The sequence below is a fragment of the Phacochoerus africanus genome, chromosome 3, assembly GCF_016906955.1.
Source record: "Phacochoerus africanus isolate WHEZ1 chromosome 3, ROS_Pafr_v1, whole genome shotgun sequence".
In the NCBI taxonomy this organism is placed as follows: domain Eukaryota; kingdom Metazoa; phylum Chordata; class Mammalia; order Artiodactyla; family Suidae; genus Phacochoerus; species Phacochoerus africanus.
Window position 1 is genome coordinate 35031540 of NC_062546.1, and position 23231 is coordinate 35054770.

General features: G+C 43.9%; 1 protein-coding gene across 1 annotated transcript in view; it reads right to left on the minus strand.

Moving 5' to 3' along the window:
• Positions 1-23231, minus strand: part of CFAP61 (cilia and flagella associated protein 61) — a 255401-nt gene that overhangs the window by 142830 nt on the left and 89340 nt on the right. Inside the window, 3 exon segments of the mRNA XM_047771596.1 lie at positions 638-844; positions 7893-7970; positions 9154-9280. Coding sequence (XP_047627552.1) covers positions 638-844; positions 7893-7970; positions 9154-9280 — 412 coding nt within the window.

A 23231-nucleotide genomic window follows, 5' to 3' on the forward strand; every position in this document is an offset into this window, starting at 1 on the left:
TCCTTGTGCGTGTGCACATACACGCTGTCTACCCAGTGGACACGTGTGTGTTACAGAAGTATGGCTCCACAGAAATGCCACAAGTATTATGCACACATAGATGTATTTACCACGTAAAGATTGTGTCAGTATCACGTACCTGCCCTGTTTATCCGTCACTTTCACGGGGGTTATAGTGCTGACCTGGAATGCCGTGCTGCCGTGACAGCACCCCAGTCTTAAGGACTGAACTGATTTATTCCCCGGGTTCAGTACTAGAACGTTCTGTGCTTCAGGAACGAGATAGGACGTTTCGGCATTCGCTAATGCACATAAGAAATAATTTGATTCTCACACCCCTTAGTGTGTTTTCCCATGGCTTTTGGTCTGTTTTTTTTGTTGTTGTTGTCGTTGATATGGAAAAGCCAACAAATTGTTCTACTAATTATATGGGTTGTGATGGTTTCAGAAATTCAGAGCCTTCTGGATTTTCACTGTGGTGTTAAGAAAAGGGCCAAACTTGGTATGGCCATGTGAAATTCAGAGCCACGTCATAATCAAAATCCCCGGCGTGTGGAGGACAAGAAATGTGGCACAGGACGCAAATGATACCGTGGATGCGGATCTGCTGGAAAAGTGAATTAGGACCCTCTCTTACCTTGCCTTCCTTAGACTGTGGGTACACAGGGTAGTAGAGACAGGACTTAAATCCCAAACGGAGGATCTCCTTTAGGAAAAACTTGGTGTAGTGTCGGAAAATGGGATTCAGAGCAAAGTGATACAGGTGTCCGTGTTCTTCGCGCTGGTGGTGACTGAAATAGATGAAATCCTCAATGTTGTAGTGGGATCGTATGTACTCTATATCCTGAAACAGGTGGGAAAGGACATCTAAGAATGTTTTTACACGTTAGTAGGTGCAAACTATGACATTTAGAATGGATGAGCAACGAGGTCCTACTGTACAGCACCGGGAACTGTATCCAGGCTCCTGGGATAGACCACGATGGAAGATAACATGAGAAGGAGAATGTGTATTATGTGTGTGCCTGGGTCACTCTGCTGTATGGCAGAAATTGGCACAACACTGTACATCAACTACATTTTAATAAAACATTACTTAAAAATAAAAGGATGTTTTAGCAAACGGCATACGTTTTCTGGGAAATGTCACTTAAAAATTACTGGAAGCGCAACAGTAAGAAATGTGTTTTTCTCTCCTATTATTTACTCCTTTGTCTTCATAATTTATTTTTCTTTTGGCATGCAGAAGTTCTTAGGCCAGGGATCAAACCCATGCCACAGCAGTGACCTGAGTCACAGAAGTGACAACACCAGATCCTTACTCCACTGTACCACCAGAGAACTCTCATGGTTAGCTTTTTTTTTCCCCCCAATTTTTAAAGCTTTATTATTAAAGTAGAGTAGATTTATAATGTGTTAATTTCTGCTGTCCAACAAAGTGATTCGGTTATAAATATACACATAGCCGTTCTAATTTTTTAAAAGTTAAAAAATATGTTTCCTGTGTTCCTGTTGTGGCTCAGTGGTTAACGAATCTGACTAGGAACGATGAGGTTTCGGGTTCGATCCCTGGCCTTGTTCAGTGGGTTAAGGATCTGGTATTGCTGTGAGCTGTGGTGTAGGTTGCAGATGCGGCTCAAGATCCCACGTTGCTGTGGCTCTCGTGCAGGCTGGCAGCTGTAGCTCCGATTAGACCCCTAGCCTGGGAATCTCCATATGCTGCAGGTGCGGCCATAGAAAAGACAAAAAAATATATATATATGTTTCCTGAAAGTCACTTGCTTTGATGGTTTACTTCTAGAGCATGGCTCAGGCTTTGGAATTTGGTCATCACAGCTTTCCTGAAAACCCAGAGAGACCTGAGTCTTTGTTGTGGCCAGGTGGCAGGACAGCAGGTTTACCCGCTGTTGGGCAAGGGGGCACCAGCCAGTTGGTGTGGGACAAATACCCACCCACATTCTCTGAGTTCGTTACTCTTCTCTATTCACCTATTAAATGGAAACATGCCACCCCACAAGGCACACACTCCAGCACATGCAACTGGCTGGCCTGCAATAGATTGTGAGGTTGGGCCTTGTCCATAAACACCCCTTGAACTTTTTTATGCTTCTGAGATCATACATTTTTACATGGTGGAAGGTAATTTAAAGGACCAGTGAGCAAACTGGTAAAAGAAAATCTCAGAGGGGAAGACCTAAATTGACATTTCTCCAAAGAAGACATATGAATGGCCAATAGGCACATGAAAAGATGCTCATTGTCACTACTTATTAGAGAAATGCAAACCAAAACTCCAGTGAGGAACCAACGTATACTCGTCAGAATGGCCATCATTAAAAAGTCTACAAATAACAAATGCTAGAGAGGTTATGGAGAAAAGGAAACCCTCCTACACCATTGGTGGGAATGTAAGTTGGTGCAGACACTATGGAAAACAGTATGGAGGTTCCTCAAAAAAAATAAAAATAGAGTTGTCATATGATCCAGAAATCCCACTCCTGGATATATATATATACAAAACTAAAATTCAAAAGATAGATGCACCCCTATGTTCATAGCAGCCAAGACATGGAAACAACCTAATAGAGCATGGACAGATGAATGAATTAAGATGATATATAATACATATATATTATGAATATTATTCAACTGTGATAAAGTATGAAATGATACCATTTGCAGCAACATGGACAGACCTAGAAATTATCATACTAAGTGAAGTAAGTCAAAGATAAATACCACATGGTATCACTTATACATGGAATCTAAAATATGACACAAAAGAACTTACCCACAAAACAGTAACATACTCACAGACATAGAGAACAGATTTGTGTTGCCAACAGGGAGGGGCAGAGTGGGAGTCTGGGACTGGCAGATGCAAACTATCATATATAGAATGGATAAATGAGAGTTCCTACTATATAGCACAGGGAACTCTATTCAATAGCCTATGACAAACCTTAATGGAAAAGGATATGAAAAAGGACATACAGGTATAACTGAGTCACTTTGTTGTACAGCAGAAATTAATACCACATTGCATTTTTTTTCCTCGCTTTTGTAGGGATGCACCTGCAGCATATGGAGGTTCCCAGGCTAGGGGTCTAATTGGAGCTACAGTTGCCTATCCCACAGCCACAGCAACACCGGATTCGAGCCACATCTGTGACCTACATCACAGCTCATGGCAATGCTGGATCCTTAACCCACTGGGCAAGGCCAGGAATCAAATCCACAACCTCATGGTTCCTAGTCAGATTCGTTTCTGCTGTGCCACGACAGGAACTCCTAATACCACATTGTAAATCAACTCTACTTCAATAAGTTTTTTTTTTTAAAAAAAAAGACAAATCTCATGCTGCTCCTGCTTCTATGGGCCCGTGCTGATCACCATTTTTGTCCCCCATACTGGGGCGTGGGGAACCAGCAGCCCATTCATGCTGACTATGCCCTCATTGCCCAGCAGTGCACACTGTGGGGGTGCGGGGGCACAATCCAGGGTGAGTGTGACTCTCTCCCATGAGGTGTAGTAACAAACCTGATATGCAGGAAAAAATCAAATCAAAAATCAATTGAAGGCAAGAGATAATGGCCAAAAACTTCCCTAACATGGGAAAGGAACCACGCACTCAAATCCAGGAAGCACAACAAGTGCCATATAAAATAAACCCAAGGAGGAATACCCCAAGACACATATTAATCAAACTGACCAAAATTAAAGGTGAAAAGAAAATACTGAAAGCAGCTAGGGAAAAGAAACAAATAACATACAAGGGAACCCCAATAAGGTTATCGGCAGATTTTTCAGCAGAAACTCTTCAGGCAAGAAGGGAGTGGCATGATATACTTAACGTGATGAAAGGAAAAAACCTCCAACCAAGATTACTTTACCCAGCAAGGATTTGAGGGAGAAATCAAAAGCTTCACAGATAAGCAAAAGCTAAGAGAATTCAGCAACACTAAACCAGCCTTACAATAAATACTAAAGGAACTTCTCTAGGCAGAAAAGGCCGCAACAGGAAACAAAAATACCACAAATGACAAGGTTCACCAGTAAAGGTATATATACAGTAAAGATACAAAATCATCCATGCACAATTATGCCACCAAAATCAGAAATCATGAAAAGAGGTGGGTACAAATGCAGGACACTGGAGATGAACTTGCAATTAAAAATCAATCAAAGGCAGATGGGAAAAGCACCCACTTCTAATTCTTCTTACTTTCCACTGTAACATTGTCCTAAATGCACACTTTCAAGAAGAGAAACTGGAGAATGCAAGGAACTTGATGTACCCTGTGACTGGCTAGGATGGCGGTATAAAATTCAGGAAAATTATGAAGCCCAAGCCCCTCAAGACCCCTTGTTCTTCCAGCTTCTCCCACGAAGCACAAAGGAAAAAAACGAGGGCCATTCTTGCCATGTCTGCCCTTCCCAACGGCGTGGACCCTGTAACTGCCTTCACGCCCTAAAGGTAGAGGTTTCTTTAATTACCAAGGAGATATCCTTCATTACCAAATAAAATGAGCCATAAGTGAAAGGCTGAGAAATCAATGAAAACCAAAAAGCAAAGAGCCAACAGAGGTTATTAAAGCAAAACAGCAGATAGGCCACGTGCACTTAATTTTCCTCCCACCCCAAATTCCTTAAAAGAAAAACAAAAATGAGTTTTAAAATAATAAGAGAGGGGAAGTTCCCATTGTGGTGCAGTGGAAACAAATCCGACTAAGAACCATGAGGTTGCAGGTTCAATCCCTGGCCTTGCTCAGTGGGTTAAGGATCCGGTGTTGCCGTGAGCTGTGGTGTAGGTCAAAGATGCGGCTCGGATCCCGAGTTGCTGTGGCTCTGACGTAGGCTGGCAGCTGTAGCTCTGATCAGACCCCTAGCCTGGGAACCTCCGTATGCCATGGGTGCTGCCATAGAAACACAAAAGACAAAAATAAATTAATTAATTAAATAAATTAATTAAATAATGAGAGAGGGTGATGGGGCAAAGTTGTAAGATAGTTTTCCGCAGAAAAGGGAGCGTATCATAGGTTACACCTATGGTTTTCTGCCATAGGTTACTCCTTCCTACCGTGGGCCACTCCAGGGTCCCCATCTGCTGCCCACCAGTGCTATGTTCAAGCACCACGAAAAGCCGGAAATGGCTGCTCCCTCCCAATTGGACAGAGAGGAGGGCAGCCTCCCAGAAGCCAGAGTGATGCAGTGGAGAAGCAGATGCACACATCTGTCAGGGAGACTGTTCCAGTCTTCCTCACTGATAATTCAATCTCTCATTCATGACATGGAAGACTTTTTTTTTTTTTCTTTTACAGCTGTGCCCATGGCATATGAAAATTCCTGGGCTAGGGGTCAAACTGGAGCTGTAGCTGAGGCCCATGGCCCAGCCACAGCAACACCAGATCTGAGCCGTATGTGCAACCTACACGGTAGCTCACGGCAATGCTAGATGCTTAACCCACTGTGTCAGGCTAGGGATCGAACCTGCATCCTCATGGAGACTATGTTGGACTTTTAACCTGTTGAGCCACAAGGGGAATCCATGGAGAGACTTTTGAGGAAAACTGACAAACGCAAAAGATCAGAATAGAGAAACACAATTTATTCCACAGGAAACAGAGGTCAGCCAGCACAGAAAAGAGAATTTTTTTTTAATATTCAGTGTCCTCCAAGATACCAAAAAGGATCTTGCATAAACCATAACAAACAAACTGCTGCCAAAAAGGAACAATAAGAAAACAAAGAAGAGATTTGGAAGTTAAATACAAAAACTCTGAAGTTAAAATGCCAATAGAAGGTCTAGAGAATAGAATAGATGCAGCCAAACACTGAAATGGGATTCAAGGACGTCTCCTAAATGAAGAAGTACAAGATTAAAAAGCACAAGAAGAAATATAAGAGACAATGAAGGGTCGATCCCATCTAAAAAGGGATTTAAGGAGTTCCTGTCATGGCAGAGTGGTTAATGAATCCAACTAGGAACCATGAGGTTGCGGGTTCGATCCCTGGTCTTGCTCAGTGGGTTAAGGATCTGGCGTTCCGTGAGCTGTGGTGTAGGTTGCAGACACGGCTCAGATCCCATGTTGCTGTGGCTCTGTTGTAGGGCCGGCGGCTACAGCTCCCATTAGACCCCTAGCCTGGAAACCTCCACATGCCGCAGGAGCGGCCCTAGAAATGGCAAAATAAATAAGTAAATAAAATAAAAAGAGATTTAAGGAGTTCCTGTTGTGGCTCAGGGGTAACAAACCTGACTAGTATCCATGAGGATGTGGGTTCAATCCCTGGCCTCACTCAGTGGGGGTTAAGGATCTGGCATTGCTGTGGCTATGGTGTAGGCCAGAAACTGCAGCTCCGATTCGACCCCTAGCCTATGAGCTTCCATACGCTGTGGGTTCGGCCCTAAAACCAAGTGGGAGGGGTTTAAGAAGAGGAGAATGGAGAAAATGAAAGGGAAGAAACAATTACTGAAATCATAGAAGAAAGTTGTTCCCAAGCTCCAAAGAGGCATAAGATATTTTTTAAGAATTTTAGGAATAAAAAGAAAAAATGAATTCTCAAGAGAGAAAGCAAACAAACATTCAATTATTTACATCAGGCTGCATTTTACCCATGATATTGGATACTAGGAGACAATGATAGTAAAAACATCAACATTATGATGAGAAATAAATTGCATACGAATTCTATATGCAGCTGAATGAGTATTCAAGAGTGAGGTCAGATGAAAACCTGTAAATATGTGACTCAGAGACCCTACCCCCTTCCACCCTTTCTCCGAGAATTCTCAAGAATATATTTAATCAAAACAGAAAGGGGAGTTCCCCTCGTGGCTCAGCGGGTTGAGACCCCGACAGAGTGTGTGACAATCCCTGGCCTCACTCAGCGGCTTAAGGATCCAGTGTTGCTGCAAGCTGCAGTGTTGGTCACAGACACAGCTTGGATCCGGTGTTGCTGTAGCTGTGGTGTACGCCTCAGGTACAGCTCCAATTCGATCCCTAGTCTAGGAACTTCCATATGCTACAGGTGTGTCTGTAAAAAGAAAAGAGAGAAATGAATTCAAGAACAAGGGTAGTTTGAATATATTAAAGAAATAAAGCCCTATTACAGCTCAACAAACACCAAAACACATTTTAGTACATTTCAATACCCATTCATAATAAAAAACTTTTAGTAAACTAGAAATAGGAGAGAACTTCCTTAACTTGATAAAGGGTATCTTACAGAAGCCAGCTTCCCAGAAGGCAAGTCTCAATATTATAATTGACAGTTCTGCCTAAATTTGTTCTGTAAAATCTGCATAGGTACAAATAAATTCATAGTAAGTGTTACCAGGTTTACCTGGAAAAGAAAGACCCAAGTAAACCCATGAAAATTTAGGAAAGAAATACAAAGAAGAGAAGAGACTCCCCTACCAGACACAAAAGCATGTGGTAATGCAATAGAGATCAACAAAGAAATCCACGGGACAGGATAGCGAGTAAAAATGGACACAGGTGTACAGAAATTTAATAATGTAAAGCAGCATTTTAAATTAGTCTGGAAAGAATGGACTACTCAGTAATAAATACTTTGGAATAGCTGGTGGTGCACTGGGAAAAAATAAAATTAGATGTCCACTTGACATCACACACACACACACACACACACACACACACACACATGATGCATGTAGTTAAGCAGAAGGAATAGTGTGGAAGGGGGAAATGCCTAACTTTCAATAGTAGTAATCCTTTGGGGAGAGAGAGGTGGGATGCAAGAAGATCTATAGCCTTCAGAAAAGGGAGACATTCATATTAAATAAGTAAAAAACGAAACTTCAAAAGAGGCTAATCCATGGCGGGAAAAAGGCACAATCAAGGAAAGGAACATCCACTTCTCACTTTACCATTTCATTTCTGATCACTGCAATGCCAACTACTTGTCCTGCAACTTCGGCCACAAATGCCTGCAGTGGTGTTCCATCCTGAAAAGAGAAGCATGTATTTTAAGACCCTTAAAAATATTGTTATTAATGTCTCCATAAGCTGTCAATAAAGGGCTTCAAGCAGGACCACGTGAGGACAATAACAAAGCCACCATCTAGCACCTCTTGCCTTTGGGCCAGGTCATAGGTTAGACGCCCTCCCTGTATTCCTTTAACCCTCACTCCAACCTCTGAGGTAAGTATCATCATTATCTCTACTTCATTTATGAGAAAAGAAGGCTTGGGAGGCTAACTTGCCCAGATCTCCAGCTAGAAGGGGTGGAGCTATGATTCAAACCCCATTCCTTTGACTCAGAACCTGTTTTCTTTAGCACCACATCGGGCATCTATGATCTTAGAAGCCAAGGTGGCCCTAATTTGGGGAAGAAGTGACTAAATGACAGCCAGAAGGGGACTCTGCAATGGGCTGGCTGGTGTCAGTCTGTTTCTTGGATCAGCTGCTTGTTATGTGGTTTATTCAAATTGTGGAATCCTTCACACTTTTTATTGGTTACACTTAAATCAAAAAATTTTAAATAAAGTTTATCCAAAAAAAAAAAAGTAACTCAGCCTTTCCCTAACTACATGCGTTGTTCCACATCTGGAGAAGTTAATGTGCATGGTCCTTAAGAAAGGAGCAATACTATAAGGACCACAGCTAGCTGGCCCTCTGTGTGGCAAAAGTCTAATACGGTTACTAGACTAGAAAGAGAGCCCAATGTTTGTCATCCAGGATCTTTCCCAGCCAATCCAATCCTGAGGATGCTACTGGCTCAACAAGGAGTGTGGACAGATGCATTACCTCCCAGGGTCAAAACCAGTGCTGCTGCTGGGGTGGGCCCCAGGCACTCGAGGATCCTCTACCTGGGTCAGATGTGCCTGTTCCAAGAACTGGGTTCTGTCTTCTCCTGTGACACTTGCCTAAATCACGTCCAATTTGCTCATCCCCGTAATAAGGATATAGGGCACCTGATCACCCCACTCGTGAGGATGGCCCCCCTTCCTTGAACCTCAGTTTCCTCCTCCTTCTGTTCTCACTCCAACTTCCGATCCCACCTCTGCTGCTCCCTAGCATACGATTCTCCAACTAGGTCCAAGGAAACTTTGCGATTAAACCCACATGGGTCCTAATGGTCCCATAACGGGAGGGAAAGAAGCCAGTCTGGTCATAGCAGGTACTTACAGGGTCCCTGCGAGCCTTGTTGTACTGCTTTAAATCCTCCAATATGCTTCTGTTCAACATGAGGGTGCTAACGAGATTTTCTACACCAGGCGAATCCGAGACAGTGGCTAATCTTATGTTAATGGTCCTGGGTAGGGAGACAAACATTTTCTTTTTCAGGTTAAAGTACTAAAAGACGCATTCCCCCTCAACATGGAGACCCAATTGTAACATATCACACCTACACAAAATAATACCAGATAAAATATTTTTATGAATCACTGGGATTTGATTAATTACAAAAGTAACTCTTCATTCTAGAAAAACCTGGAAAACACACATTTGAAAAAGTACAGGGAGTTCCCATTGTGGCTCAGTGGAAATGAACCCAACTAGTATCCATGAGGATGCAGGTTCGATCCTTGGTCTCACTCAGTGGGTTAAGGATCTGGCTTTGCTGGGAGCTGTGATGTAGGTCAAAGATGCGGCTTGGATCCTTCGTTGCTGTGGCTGTGGTGTAGGCCAGCAGCTGTAGCTCCGATTCACCCCTAGCCTAGGAACTTCCATGTGCCAAAGGTGTGGCCCTAAAAAGAAAACAATTTAGTTAAATTAAAATGATCAGTTTTCAGGTGCAGCCCGAAAAAGAAAAAAAAAAAAAAAAAAAGAAAAGGAAAGAAATGAAAAAGTGCAAAGAATAAAGTAAAAATAGCCAGAAAAATGAGCTGATACCGCAAATCAGTATCGGGTTAGTTAGATCCTAAGGTAAAAAGCGTTATGAGGAAAAAGGGTATTTTTTTTTTCTAATTTTAATTTTTGTCTTTTTGTCTTTTCAGGGCTACACCTGCAGCATATGGAAGTTCCCAGGCTAGGGGTCTAATCGGAGCTATAGCTGCCGGCCTACGCCACAGACACAGCAACACAGGATCGGAACTGCATCTGCGACCTACACCACAGCTCATGGCAATGCCGGATCCTTAACCCACTGAGCAAGGCCAGGGATTGAACCTACAACCTCATGGTTCCTAGTAGGATTTGTTTCCGCTATGCCACGACAGGAATGCCAAAGGGTGTATATTTAATTATAAAAATTCACTAGGAAGATATAACCATATCAAATCTGATCTAACAATACTAACAATATAATCAAGAACATTAAATTTAAAAATTGAGGACTATAATACGAATATGACCAATTCCACCATAATATTGCTAGAATTTGATACACTTCACTCAGAAACTGATATCAGGCAAAAGATTTCAAATACTGTTGAAGACCTGGAGAGAATGAATCAAGGATCTTGCTTCTCTCAGATGAAAACCTGGCCATCAGTCATCTCATTCTTGTTGTCCCCAAGCCCCTGCCAGCTGCCTTAGTCCATGGCTGCTCCATTCTTCTCGATGTTCAGGCCTAAACCCTTGGCTTGGTCTCCGCTCTCTTCCTTGCACACCTCGCTTCCCAGCAGCACGTCAGCTGGCTCTTCCTGAAAACGCCTCCAGAACCCACCCACTCCTCACAACCTCAGATGTCGGCCCAGCCACCAGCACCTCCTGCCTGGGCTGTTGCAGCACCATGATGGGTCTGCATAGTTCCGCCTCTGTCCCTGACCCTCCAACCTCAACCAAACAGGCAGAGTGATGCTTATGAAACGCTGTCAGATCATCAGCTTTTCCATTCAAATCCCAGTAAATGCAAGGGTTTTTAGCCTCCTTTATGCCAAGGACCCCTCTCATAAAGATGTTTTTAAATGCACAAAACACAAAGGATTATACTTTATGAGCTGTGTTAAAGAATATGATTCAGCAGTCATCTAATAATTTCCATAATTTTGCTGTATAAACGAGCATAAGCATTAAGTAATATTTGCAAAGGTCTGCAAAGCCCTGATGTGACAGGATAGGAAAATACCTGTTGTGTCAGTTGAAAAGAAAGTTACAGGTATGACATACTATTGTGGTTTGTTGCCTACATTTACAATGGAAGGGCACTCTAGATTTTAGTTAAAATGCAATAAAAATAAAGGTACAATTTTCTGCTGATTCCTACCCATGGACCAAGGTTAAGGACCCAGGGAGTGATGGGACCTGTAACAGCTGAACACTGCTCTGCACCCTTTCTCTGGGCTCTTGCCTCTGTCTCATCTCCAAACAGCTGGCTTCTTCTTTTCCCTGCTCCCTTGCAGGCTTCCCAGCTGTTTCTCAAACATGCCAGGCACTTCAGGAGTTCTCACTTAGAATTCCGCCTTTTCCAACCCAAATCCACAAGCCTTGTCCCATCACTTCCACATCAAGTGTTTGCTCAAACTGCATCCCACCACTCACATTTAAAATTTGGAAACCCGAACACTCCATCTCCACTCCCTCTTCTCTTCTTCTCCTTACTACTTTCTGTCTGCTACTTACTTTGTTTTGTCCTCTCTCACTAAAGTAAAACTTCTTGAGGATAAGAACTTGGGTCTGGGGAGTTCCTGTTGTGGCCCAGCAGGTTATGAACCCAACTAGTATCCATGAGGATGTGGGTTCCATCCCTGGCCACGCTCAGTGGGTTAAGGATCCAGTATTGCCACAAGCTGCAGTGTAGGTCACAGATGCGGCTCAGATCTGGTGTTGCTGTGGCTGCGGTGTAAGCCGGCAGCTGCAGCTCTGATTTGACAGCAAGCCTGGGAAATTCCATATGTCACAGGTGTGGCCACAAAAAAAGCAAAAAAAAAAAAAAAAAGAACTTGGAACTGGGGTCTGTTTGCTCGCTGCTGCTTCCCCATGACCAGCATAGTGCCTGGCACGTGGTAGGTACTCAACCAATATCTGCTGAATAAGTGAACTATGCAGCCGCGCAGAGATGGCCAGTGCATTTCCTCCCTGCTTCGATGCGGGACAAATGCCACAGCTGAGTTGTTAAGGGTTCTGGGACAGCCTGGAGTGTCAGTGGGCACGGGCAGGTTTTGCATGTCTCTTCTGTGCTCATCTTTGCTTTCTGGGATGTGGATATTGTCCCCCTGGCCAGGCTTAAGGCTCAGACCCCATTGTGGTCCACTCTGAAAGCCAGGGCTTTGCTAGCTCACAGCAATGCTCAATAAATGTTCAATGAGATATGAGGCCATTTTGCTGCCAAGTATCCCAAAATTGCAAATGTTATTTAACTAGTTTGTCCTTAAAATTTTACTGTTGATTAGGGGACACAGTCATTTTGTGTCATATTGTGAAGTTCTCTGTTACTTTCATTCGCCAAAGGAGGCTGTTTGCAATTTTCAAACATTCCCGGACTTTCAGGGGAGGAATGGGCAGTAGCAGAATGTTTATGGCCCACGCCAAAACCATGCTGTCCAGTCCGGAGCCACGAGCCACATGGCTGCTGAGCATCTCTGGACTGAGGTACCCTGTACATACAAAATACCAACTGAATTCTGCAGACGTGGCACAAGACAAGCATATAAAATATCTCACTGTTCCTTCTTTATACCGATTATAAGTTGAAACAGTAATATTTTGACCACCAGGGGTTAACTGATAAATATACAATTAGATTCATCTACTTCTTGATTTTTAAATTACTATGGCTATTAGAACGCTTAAAATCACACACTACATGGCTCACTCCATAGTTCCACTGGAAAAGACTGTTATCTATTGCCTTGGGTTTGCTCTAAGAGCTATTTTTCAATGGTTTTCTGCTCAGCTTGAAAAGCAGAATGTAGGTTTACTCTACAGGTGACCCTTTCCCCAGGGCTCTGAGACAAGCGGCTGCTGTGTGCGGGGAGCCAAGAAAATGCAGGGACTCGAGGAAGGGATCTTACCTGATGGCAAAAAAAACCCAAAGGCAGGTTCCTAACCAAGGAAGGGAGCTCACCTGAATGGTACAAGCTGAAGGTGGGCTTCTGGTCAGGATAAAAGCCTGCCAGTACGGTGCAAAACCGAGGGCAGGCTGAAGCCTGCTTGTATGGTGAAAAACCGAGGGCAAGCCTCAGATTACATGGCGCTCTTGTTCATGTTGATGGGGAAGAATTGGGGCTTTCCCGGGAAAACAATTTCCACGTTTGCACCGGAGAACATGGACTGTTTCCCGGGTGACCTAGTCTTTCCTGTTGTTTTACTTGTTATTCAGTTTTTCCTCAGTCTTCCCTGTTATTTGCTTATTATTCTTATTTTCCATTCCTATTATCCTGTGGTGATTTGTGATTTAACAAAATTACAACAATAATATAAAAATTTCATCCTGATGGACTTTCCCCTATTCAAATCCATTTTTTTTTGTCTTTTTGCCATTTCTTGGGCCACTCCCGCGGCATATGGAGGTTCCCAGGCTAGGGGCCAATCGGAGCTGTAGCTGCCAGCCTACGCCAGAGCCACAGCAACTCAGGATCCGAGCCGCATCTGCGACCTACACCACAGCTCACGGCAACGCCAGATCCTTAACCCACTGAGCAAGGGCAGGGACCGAACCCGCAACCTCATGGTTCCTAGTCGGATTCGTTAACCACTGCGCCACGATGGGAACTCCTCAAATCCAATTTAATTAAAAATATAGTGTTCATTTATTAACTGGTTATACTGTGAGCTTTAGAAGTTGGAATGTACTACAGACTCAGATAAAGTTAGACTTATATTATTCATGGTCAAAGAAACCTTGATTTTAGAAACTTTTAGGTGATAGCTAACTGAAGTTGGTTTTTTTCAGACTGTCCTCCTGCCATGACGCTTTGGAGATAAGCACTAATCTAAAAACAAGACTTGTAAATGCCGAATCCTATGTCTAGCCTTTTAGGAAACATAATCTGGGAGGTAATTTTTAGAATTTGATCTTCAGGTGTACTTTTAACATTGTGATGTAATTGAAAACTGTCTTATAAAACAATCATCTATGCCAATAAAATTTGAGCAGTCCAGCGCCCTGAAAGAAGGGACAAAGAGGCTGTCTCCGTGTGCAATCGCTGACGCCATCTCTCCCTAATGGGGTGCGTACTCCCTGGCCGCTGGATCTGGACTCCAGCAGCTGTGGATCTGATTGCTTACATGTTGGGAGCAAGGGGCCTGTTTGTTCTGCCTTTGCCTGAAATGAGATAACAGGGAACTGGGGCCAGCAAAAGGGAAACACAAACATGGCAATAGGTACATTCCTCATTGCTTTTACATGGAAATGGACAGAAGCACCCAGAAAGAGAGAAAATTGATTATACGTTAAGAAATAGATCCTCGGGAGTTCCTGTTGTACTGCAGCAGAAACAAATCCGACTAGTATCCATGAGGATATGAGTTCCTGTCTCAGTGGTTCCTGACCATTCCTGCCTCATGGAGCTGACCTACTAGTGATTATAGAACCATCTTCTAAGGAGCAGTTCTTAAATCCCTTTAAGTTTTCAATGATACGTATGAGATTAGAAATGGACCAGGAGTTACAAAGACTTTGGTTTGTGTTTTAGCCACAGAAAGCCCCTGGAAAAATAAAATGACTTCAAAACAAAGTTGTTGAGGATGCTTAGTGTTTTTTCATAGCATGTGTGATCCTTCAGATGAAATTTTCTAGGAGTTACTTTAGTGGCTCAGCAGGTTATAAACCCGACTAGTATCCATGAGGATTTGGATTTGATCCCTGGCCTCGCTCAGTGGGTTAAGGATCTGGCATTGCTGTGAGCTGTGGTGTAGGTCCCAGATGTAGCTCGGATCCTGCTTTGCTGTGGCTGTGGTGTAGGACGGCAGCTGCAGCTCTGATTAGACCCCTAACCTGGGAACTTCCATATGCCACAGTACAGCCCTAAAAAGCCAAAAAAAAAAAATGATGATGAAACTATCTTAAAATATACACACATGCATTCAGCAAAAAGATATTGCATTTATTGTCAAATTATCCATCAGCTATCTTTAGTTCTTGCCATATTTTCAGATTAAGCATAACGATTAAGAATACTTACTGAGGGTTTACCAAATGATACCAAGACCTTCCGTGTGATGAACTTTTGATGTGCTATAAGTAAATATCCAAAAAGACAAAGTTCATTTCGATTTTTACATATCAGAAGTTGGCCTGGCAGGGCTGGAGACGATGGTGGGGCCCTGGACACCCCTCAATGTGGCCACCAGTGCATTTCTCCACAAGTTTGGAGTGAGAAGTTTCTGATCGTCATTCTTCCATCACAGCCTCCACACTAGGCCCCCTTCCTTGGTCCCATAACTAGGGACAGAACTGAGAAGGAGTACATGTTCTCCAGCCTGCCACCTATTCTGTGTGTCACCTTGCACAACCTTCCCGGAAGTGAATGCAAGCTCAGTAAATAGCGGGACGATTTAGCTCTTCTTTCCTCAAGGGCTCTCACCTGCTTCTAAAGTCAGAGAGGGAGCTTAGCTGTGATTTCCTCATCCATCCACATGACTCCATCCACAGAAAAAGCAAGGTCTCTGGAGGAGGTCCTGCATGGGGCCCCGTTTCCTGACCTTTCCTCTTGGTCCTCCACCTCCCCAGGTCTCTCCTCTCTCATACGGCCTCCCGAGAATGTACTGGATGCCTCAGGCATGTTGCCTCTCCATGCAGAAACCACATCACCTCCCCCACTGGTCCATTCTTGGGTCTGGGAAGCTTTGCAGCCTCCATCATCTGCTTCACAAGAGTTGTTCTCCTGCTGTTGGCTGACTCTTGCCTCAAAGGTCAGAACTTATAATAATCAGACTGTACCCATAACGAAGTGGAAAATCAGACATGAATGTGGAAGGGAAAAGATTTAACAGTGAATTGTTTGACCCCAAATGGAATGAGTGAATGAATTTAGACACCTAGAAGTCTGTGTGTGTGTGTGTGTGTGTGTGTGTGTGTGTGTGTGTGCACGTGCCATCACCCAGCCTTACAGAATTCAGGTTTACAGGTCAATTTTTTGATGCCAGTGAATTTAAACTAAATGATGTAAAGAAGAAAAAGCAATTTGAGTTTTTCTGAATTCAAAGGAGTGATCTAAGTAAAAGGAACAGAAAATAATTCCCAACTCATTGGTATTTCGGTTTAACCCCCAAAACAAACAGGCATCACCCAAATAAAGTTTCCCTTGGTGTCTATCCAGGAGGCAAATTAAAAGCCCCAGCAATGGAGTTCCCGTCGTGGCGCAGTGGTTAACGAATCCAACTAGGAACCATGAGGTTGCGGGTTCGGTCCCTGCCCTTGCTCAGTGGGTTAACGATCCGGCGTTGCCGTGAGCTGTGGTGTAGGTTGCAGACGCGGCTCGGATCCTGAGTTGCTGTGGCTCTGGCGTAGGCCGGTGGCTACAGCTCCGATTTGACCCCTAGCCTGGGAACCTCCATATGCTGCGGGAGCGGCCCAAGAAATAGCAAAGACAAAAAAAAAAAAAGCCCCAGCAAGACTGATATTACCAAAACACGCTCAGTGACGACATGGGCCTGAAATAGGTGTGATGGTGACGTGCTAGAAAAAGATGACAACCGGGCAAGATGAGTCACCCATGGAAAAGCACACAAAGCAAAAGCACCGAGGGAGGAACGGCGGAAAAGCAACTACCTAAGGGCATTTCTGTTTACTGGGCAAAGCTGACAACTGGTGGGGTGAGTCAGCTTTGCAGTATATATTTATTCATAGAAGATCATCTCCAGCACAATAAATATCAGTGCAGTGAATAAGTCTGAAACCAAGTCCCCCAAACTAAAAATGGCCTATTTCAGAGAAGCACGGCTTAGAAGGGCAAGGAGATGGAAGCGGTGGCCAGGTCATCCAAATGTGTCCCCTACTCATGAATAAAGGAGCAGGAGGGAGCTGGTGTGATGGTGACAACCGGCAGCAGGAGGTAAAGGAAGCAGGTCCTTACATAATGTTCCAGCCCCACGTTACACGGGCACACATCCGAGAGCTCGCTCAATGAAGTGCAAAATGTTCAAAAGCATTTCGTTCCTGCACATCCAAAATGAAAGCTCACATAAATATTAGGATATGTCCTCTCAAAGGCCAATCGACACAAATGAAATGAGGGGCACCCCCCACGTGGAATTTGTTGACAGAGAGGCAGATGCCGCTAACGATGGACTAAGTGATCTGTCCCCGTGCTTCACAGCATGGCCAGAGGGCAGATATAATTTCCCGAGGGAAGAGGAACAAGGCTGGGATTGGGGGGAGGGCAGGGAAGACCAGAACGTGAAGTCATGAAATTTATTTTGTTTTTATTTATTTAATTTTTTTTTGGTCTTTTTGTCTTCATAGGGCCGCACCCATGGCATAGGGAGGTACCCAGGCTAGGGGTCTAATCGGAGCTGTAGCTGCCTGCTTATGCCACAGTCATAGCAACATGGGATCTGAGTTGCATCTGCGACCTATACCAGAGCTCATGGCAACGCCAGATCCTTAACCCACTGAGCGAGGCCAGGGATCGAACCCACAACCTCATGGTTCCTAGTTGGATTCATTAACCAATGAACCACGATGGGAACTCCAGGTCATGAAATTTAAAGTTAATCGAACTTAAGAGAGAGAACAACACATCCTAAATGGCAAGAGAAGTGAAGCAAACAGTGGACAGACATGACGCGCCTGAAGAAAGTGGGTGTGGTGAGCAATACCCACTGTGCCCATAGGACTCCCCCCAACCCCTGCCAAAAACTCTCATCCCCTCTTCACATGCACCCTCATCACTTGATCCTCTGTATTTTTTCTTTCCTGTACGTCTTTCTCCTCTACCTGGAATGCACATCCCACCAGGGTGAGGACTTCTGTCTATGTGGGGCACCTCTGCTTCCCCAGCACCTGGAACCCGGGCAGGCACACCCTACATAGTCAATACACCCAATACAAGTACTGGGTGCATGGGGAGGTGGGCTGGGGCCTCTGGGAAGGACCGCCTTTAGCCAGCTCCTGCTCTGCAGTGGTCACAGGTGTTGGTCCAGAATGCTGAAGCCACTGTGCCAAGGTGAGGAGTGCCAGCTTCAGGCTGGAGCTAACATGGGGGGAAGCAGAGAGGACGAGAAAGAAGCCAGGAACCCGAAGGTCCAAACCCCAAAGCCCTGCCCATCTCCAGACCTCCCTGCTATGGCAGCCAATAAACATCCTGTCAACAAATGCTGAAGCCATCTTGAGTTTTCTCCTATTTCCAACTGAAAACATTTCCACTGATGATCCAAGTTTTGAAATTTCAAAAGATGGTTTTAGAAGAACCCAGATTGTGAGGAGGGTGTTTAGGAAAATACAAGTATTAGATGTAACGCACAGCACAGGGAATATAACCAATATTTTACAACTGTTTTATTTATTTATTTATTTAGTCTTTTGTCTTTTTAGTGCTGCACTCACAGCATATGGAGGTTCCCAGGCTAGGGGTCAAATCAGCTGTTGCTGCCAGCCTATACCACAGCCATACCAACATCAGATTCGAGCTGCATCTGCAACCTATACCACAGCTCACGGCAACGCTGGATCCTTAACCCACTGGCAAGGCAGGGATCGAACCTGCAACCTCATAGCTCCTAGTTGGATTCGTTTCTGCTGCGCCAAGTAGGGAACTCCTATAACTATATGGAGCATAATCGATAAATATATTGAATCATTGTGTTGTACATCTGACACTAATATAATAAAGTCTACCATGATTCAATTAAAAATAAAATCAGAAAGAGATAAGAGAAATTAAAGCATTACTTGATATAAGTAGATAAAAATCCTTAAGACCGTCATTGCTCAAATATTCTTATAAAATCTAGCCCAAGGGTGCATTTATGCAATACAGAAGGGCCTTAATACTTCGACAGAACCAAAAATTACTAGATAACTGAAGTTTAAATAAAGTAAGTGTGGCTTACATGGTTATATAAAATCTATATTTGGAGGAGAGAGTGAACCACAATTCTTTTCTACCAAATGATTTATTCATGAAAAGCAGAAGCACCTTCAATGCTTCTCAAGCTTTAATGGGCATAGAAATCAAGTGGGGCCCTTGTGCACAGCACAGGCTCCCAGGAGAACAGACTCAGAGGGCCCGGGGCCAGGGCCCAGATCCTGTATTCCAGCAAGTTCTGGGTGGATGCTGATCCTGCTGACCCATGGCTGCACCTGGAGCAGAACCAAGCAGCTGTGACATATAGAACCCTCCCTGGGTAAGGATGAGGCCACTTTGAGAAGGGAAGCCTCATGCTCTGGGGCAGGGAAGTACAAGATGCACATCCATGATGGCCTCGTGGGGCTGCCAGCCACCACATGACCTTCCGTGACATCAGGGGCAAACCCCTGTAAGGCCTTACTGACTAAAAGCTGAGACTGAGCCCCGAAAGCCAGAGTGTAGATCCCAGAGCTTCAAGGCACAGGGCCAGCTGACAAAAGACACAGTGCTGTTCCTGGACCTCCCACATCCTGGCTGTCAGTGTGTGTTGGGGGAAGCCACGGTGACATCTGGGGACTTTCAGAGAACCCAGTGGGGAGATGGGACAGGTGGAGAAGGTCAGTGAAGGCAGCGCCCCTGGAATAAAACCAGTGCCAGGGACCCATTCGAGGGGACGGCCTCCTGTGAGATGGCTCTACAACCACATCTCTGAGCTTCGTTTTGTGAATTATGAACTTCCTCCCAATTCATTGTTTAACACTAATATTTTTTTTAAAAATACAAATACCTCTGGGATGTAAGGAGTGAGTTGTTGTGGGAAGGTCTTCAGGCAGCTGGTTTCCTCCCTCTCCTCCGGCCAAGCTCAGCTGCCTGAAGGGGCCCTAAGGTTTGGGCTTTCAAAGAGCAGAGGGGGAGTTCCCATGGTGGCGCAATGGTTAATGAATCTGACTAGGAACCATGAGGTTGCGGGTTCAACCCCTGGCCTTGCTCAGTGGGTTAAGGATCCGGCGTTGCCGTGAGCTGTGGTGTAGGTTGCAGACATGGCTTGGATCCCGAGTTGCTGTGGCTCTGGCGTAGGCGGGTGGCTATAGCTCCGATTCGACCCCTAGCCTGGGAACCTCCATATATGCCCCGAGAGCGGCCCAAGAAATGGCAAAAAGACAAAAAAATAAAAATAAATAAATAAATAAAAGAGCAGAGGGAAGAAGGCCATGCTGACACCTCATCCCCTTTGTGAGCTAAGTCATCCTACAGGCAAAACTATCATTTCTAACACTTAAAAAGCTCTTTGTATTTAGAATATAAAGCGAAGAATTAAAGATCAAAGCTCTCTATGGAGACAAAACTACAATTCAAAAATATACATACACCCCTATGTTCATTGCAGCACTGTTCACAATAGCCAAAACATGGAAGCAACCTAAGTGTCCATCAACAGGCGAATGGATTAAGAAGATGTGGCACATATACACAATGGAATACTACTCCGCCATAAAAAAGAACAAAACAATGTCATTCACAGCAACATGGATGGAACTAGAGATTCTCATACTAAGTGAAGTAAGTCAGAAAGAGAAAGACAAATACTATAGGATATCACTTATACGTGGAATCTAAAACGTGGCACAAAGGAACCTATCTTCAAAACAGAAAGAGACTCACAGACATAGAGAAGAGACTTGTGGTTGCCAAGTGGGAGGAGGAGGGAGTGGGATGGACGGGGAGTTTGGGGTTAGTAGATATGAACTATTATATTTAGAATGGATAAGCAACGAGTTCCTACTGTATAGCACAAGGAACTATATCCAGTCTCTCAGGATAGATCATGATGGAAGATAATATGAGAAAAAGTATATATATACACACACACACATATATGACTGGGTCACTTTGCCTGTATAGCAGAAATCGACACAACACTGTAAATCAACTAAACTTTAATTTTTAAAAAATAAACTCTGTAGAGAATAATGGCCCACTGGCTGCCATGGCTACAAGAGAGACATCCCCTGATGGTGATATACACCTGGGTTTTGAAGGACACCTTCCACTACATGACCAGACATAGATTCCGAGTGGAAGGGGGAAGAGAACAAGAGAAACAGCGCCAAGGAGCTCAAGACTGGACACGCCGAGAACTGGGTGTCCAGTGGCCGGTGAGTTGGTGATGGGGGCTTGGGTGGGATCAGTAACAAAGGCCATGGTTTTCTAAAGACAGGGAAACTACTTCTACTCATAAGTCGTTGATTTTTCAGAAAAGAACCCAAGTGTGCGGGATTTGCTCCAATTTTCTATATAAGTGATTTTTTTTAAAAAATGAAGCTGAAACTGCAGATAGTTTTTTTTAAAAAATGAAGCTGACACTGCAGATAGTTACAAAGAAAAACTAGGGCCCTCTGGCAACCAGAACTAATTTCCAGACAAGTGTTGAAAGTCTCATTGTTTTATTAATTTTTTAATGAAAGCAATATGTGATCATAGTAAAGAAAAAAAGTATGCAACAAAAAGATATGACTATGAATTAAGTAATTAAGCCACTAAGAATAAGGTCACTGGAGTTCCTGTTGTGGCTCAGCAATAACAAGCCCAACTAGTATCCATGAGGACACAGGTTCAATCCCTGGCCTCGCTCAGTGGGTTAAGGATCTGGCATTGCCATGAGCTGTGGTGTGGGTCACAGATGTGGCTCAGATCTGGCTGTGGCATAGGCCAGCAGCTGCAGTTCCAATTGGAGCCCTAGACTGGGAACTTCCATAAGCCTCAGGTTTGGCCCTAAAAAAAGCAAAAAAAAAAAAAAAAAAGAAAGAAAAGAAAAAAACAAGGCTATTTACTGCAAGCAGACCTATGACCTATTCCTGATTCCCTGTCATCTGGCCACCCTTCATCAGTGTGTATTTATTCACAAAGAGAACCCCAAATCATAAGAAAATGTCACCAATATACTCTAGGTAAGAATGCAGGAGTTCCCATCGTGGCTCAGTGGTTAACAAATCCCACTAGGAACCATGAGGTTGTGGGTTTGATCTTTGGCCTTGCTCAGTAGGTTAAGGATCCGGCGTTGCCATGAGCTGTGGTGTAGGTCACAGATGCAGTTCAGATCCTGCATTGCTGTGGCTGTGGCGTACGCCGTAGGCTACAGCTTCAATTCCGATTCGACCCCTAGCCTGGGAACCTCCATATGCCTCAGGTGCAGCCCTAGAAAAGGCAAGAAGACAAAAAAAAAAAAAAAGAATGCACAAAGTGCAAAGAACATTCTAATAAAAGCTCTACTTGAGTCACAGTATAATTTTAAACTCAGTGATACAAAATTAACTATCTTGTCTATTATAGAATTAATGTGTGGCTATGATTTTTAAAAAATCAAACAGAAATGAACAACCTAATCTTAAAAAGGGCAAAAGGTCTGGACAGACACCTCACCAAAGTAGATGCATGGATGGCAAAGAGCATATAAAAAGATGCTCAAAGCCATTCACCATTATGGGGTGGTGAATTAAAATAACAAGATACCACTACATTCCTATCAGAACAGTAAAAATTCAAAACACTGACAAAGCCTGGTGAGGATGTAAAGAAATGGGAACTCTCAGTCATTTCTGGTGGGGATGCTAAATGGCACAAGGCTTTGGAAGACAGTTTGGCTGTTGCTTACAAACTAAATATTCTTACCATACCATCTAAAATTGTGCTCCTTGGTATACACCCAAATGAGCTAAAAACATAACCATCACACAAAAACCTGCACACAGATATTTACAGCATCTTATTCACAATTGCCAAGACTTGGAAGCAACAGAGCTGTCCTTCAGTAGGTGAAGGGATACATAAACCAGGGACCATCCAGACCATGGAAAATCATTCAGGGCTAAAAAGAAATAAGCTATTATAAAAAGACATGGAGGGACTTTAAAAGGTTTATTACTAAGTGAAAGAGGCCAATCTCTAAAGGCCACATACTGTATGATTCCAACGATGTGACATTCTAGAAAAGGCAAACTATGGAGGCATTAAAAGATCAGTGGTTGCCAGAGGGATGAGCAGATGGAGCCCAGAGGACTTTTAGAAATCATTCTGCATGATACCGTAATGGTAGATACATCACTACACATCTGTCCAAACGCATAGGACATATCACGGAAGAGTGAGTCCCAGTAAACTGTGGACTCTGGAGTTCCTGCTGTGGCTCAACAGGTTAGGAACACAATATATATAACTGTGAGGATGCAGGTTTGATCTCTGGCCTCGTTCAGTGGGTTGAGGATCCAGTGTTGCTGTGGCTGTGGCATAGTCCAACAGCTGGAGCTCTGA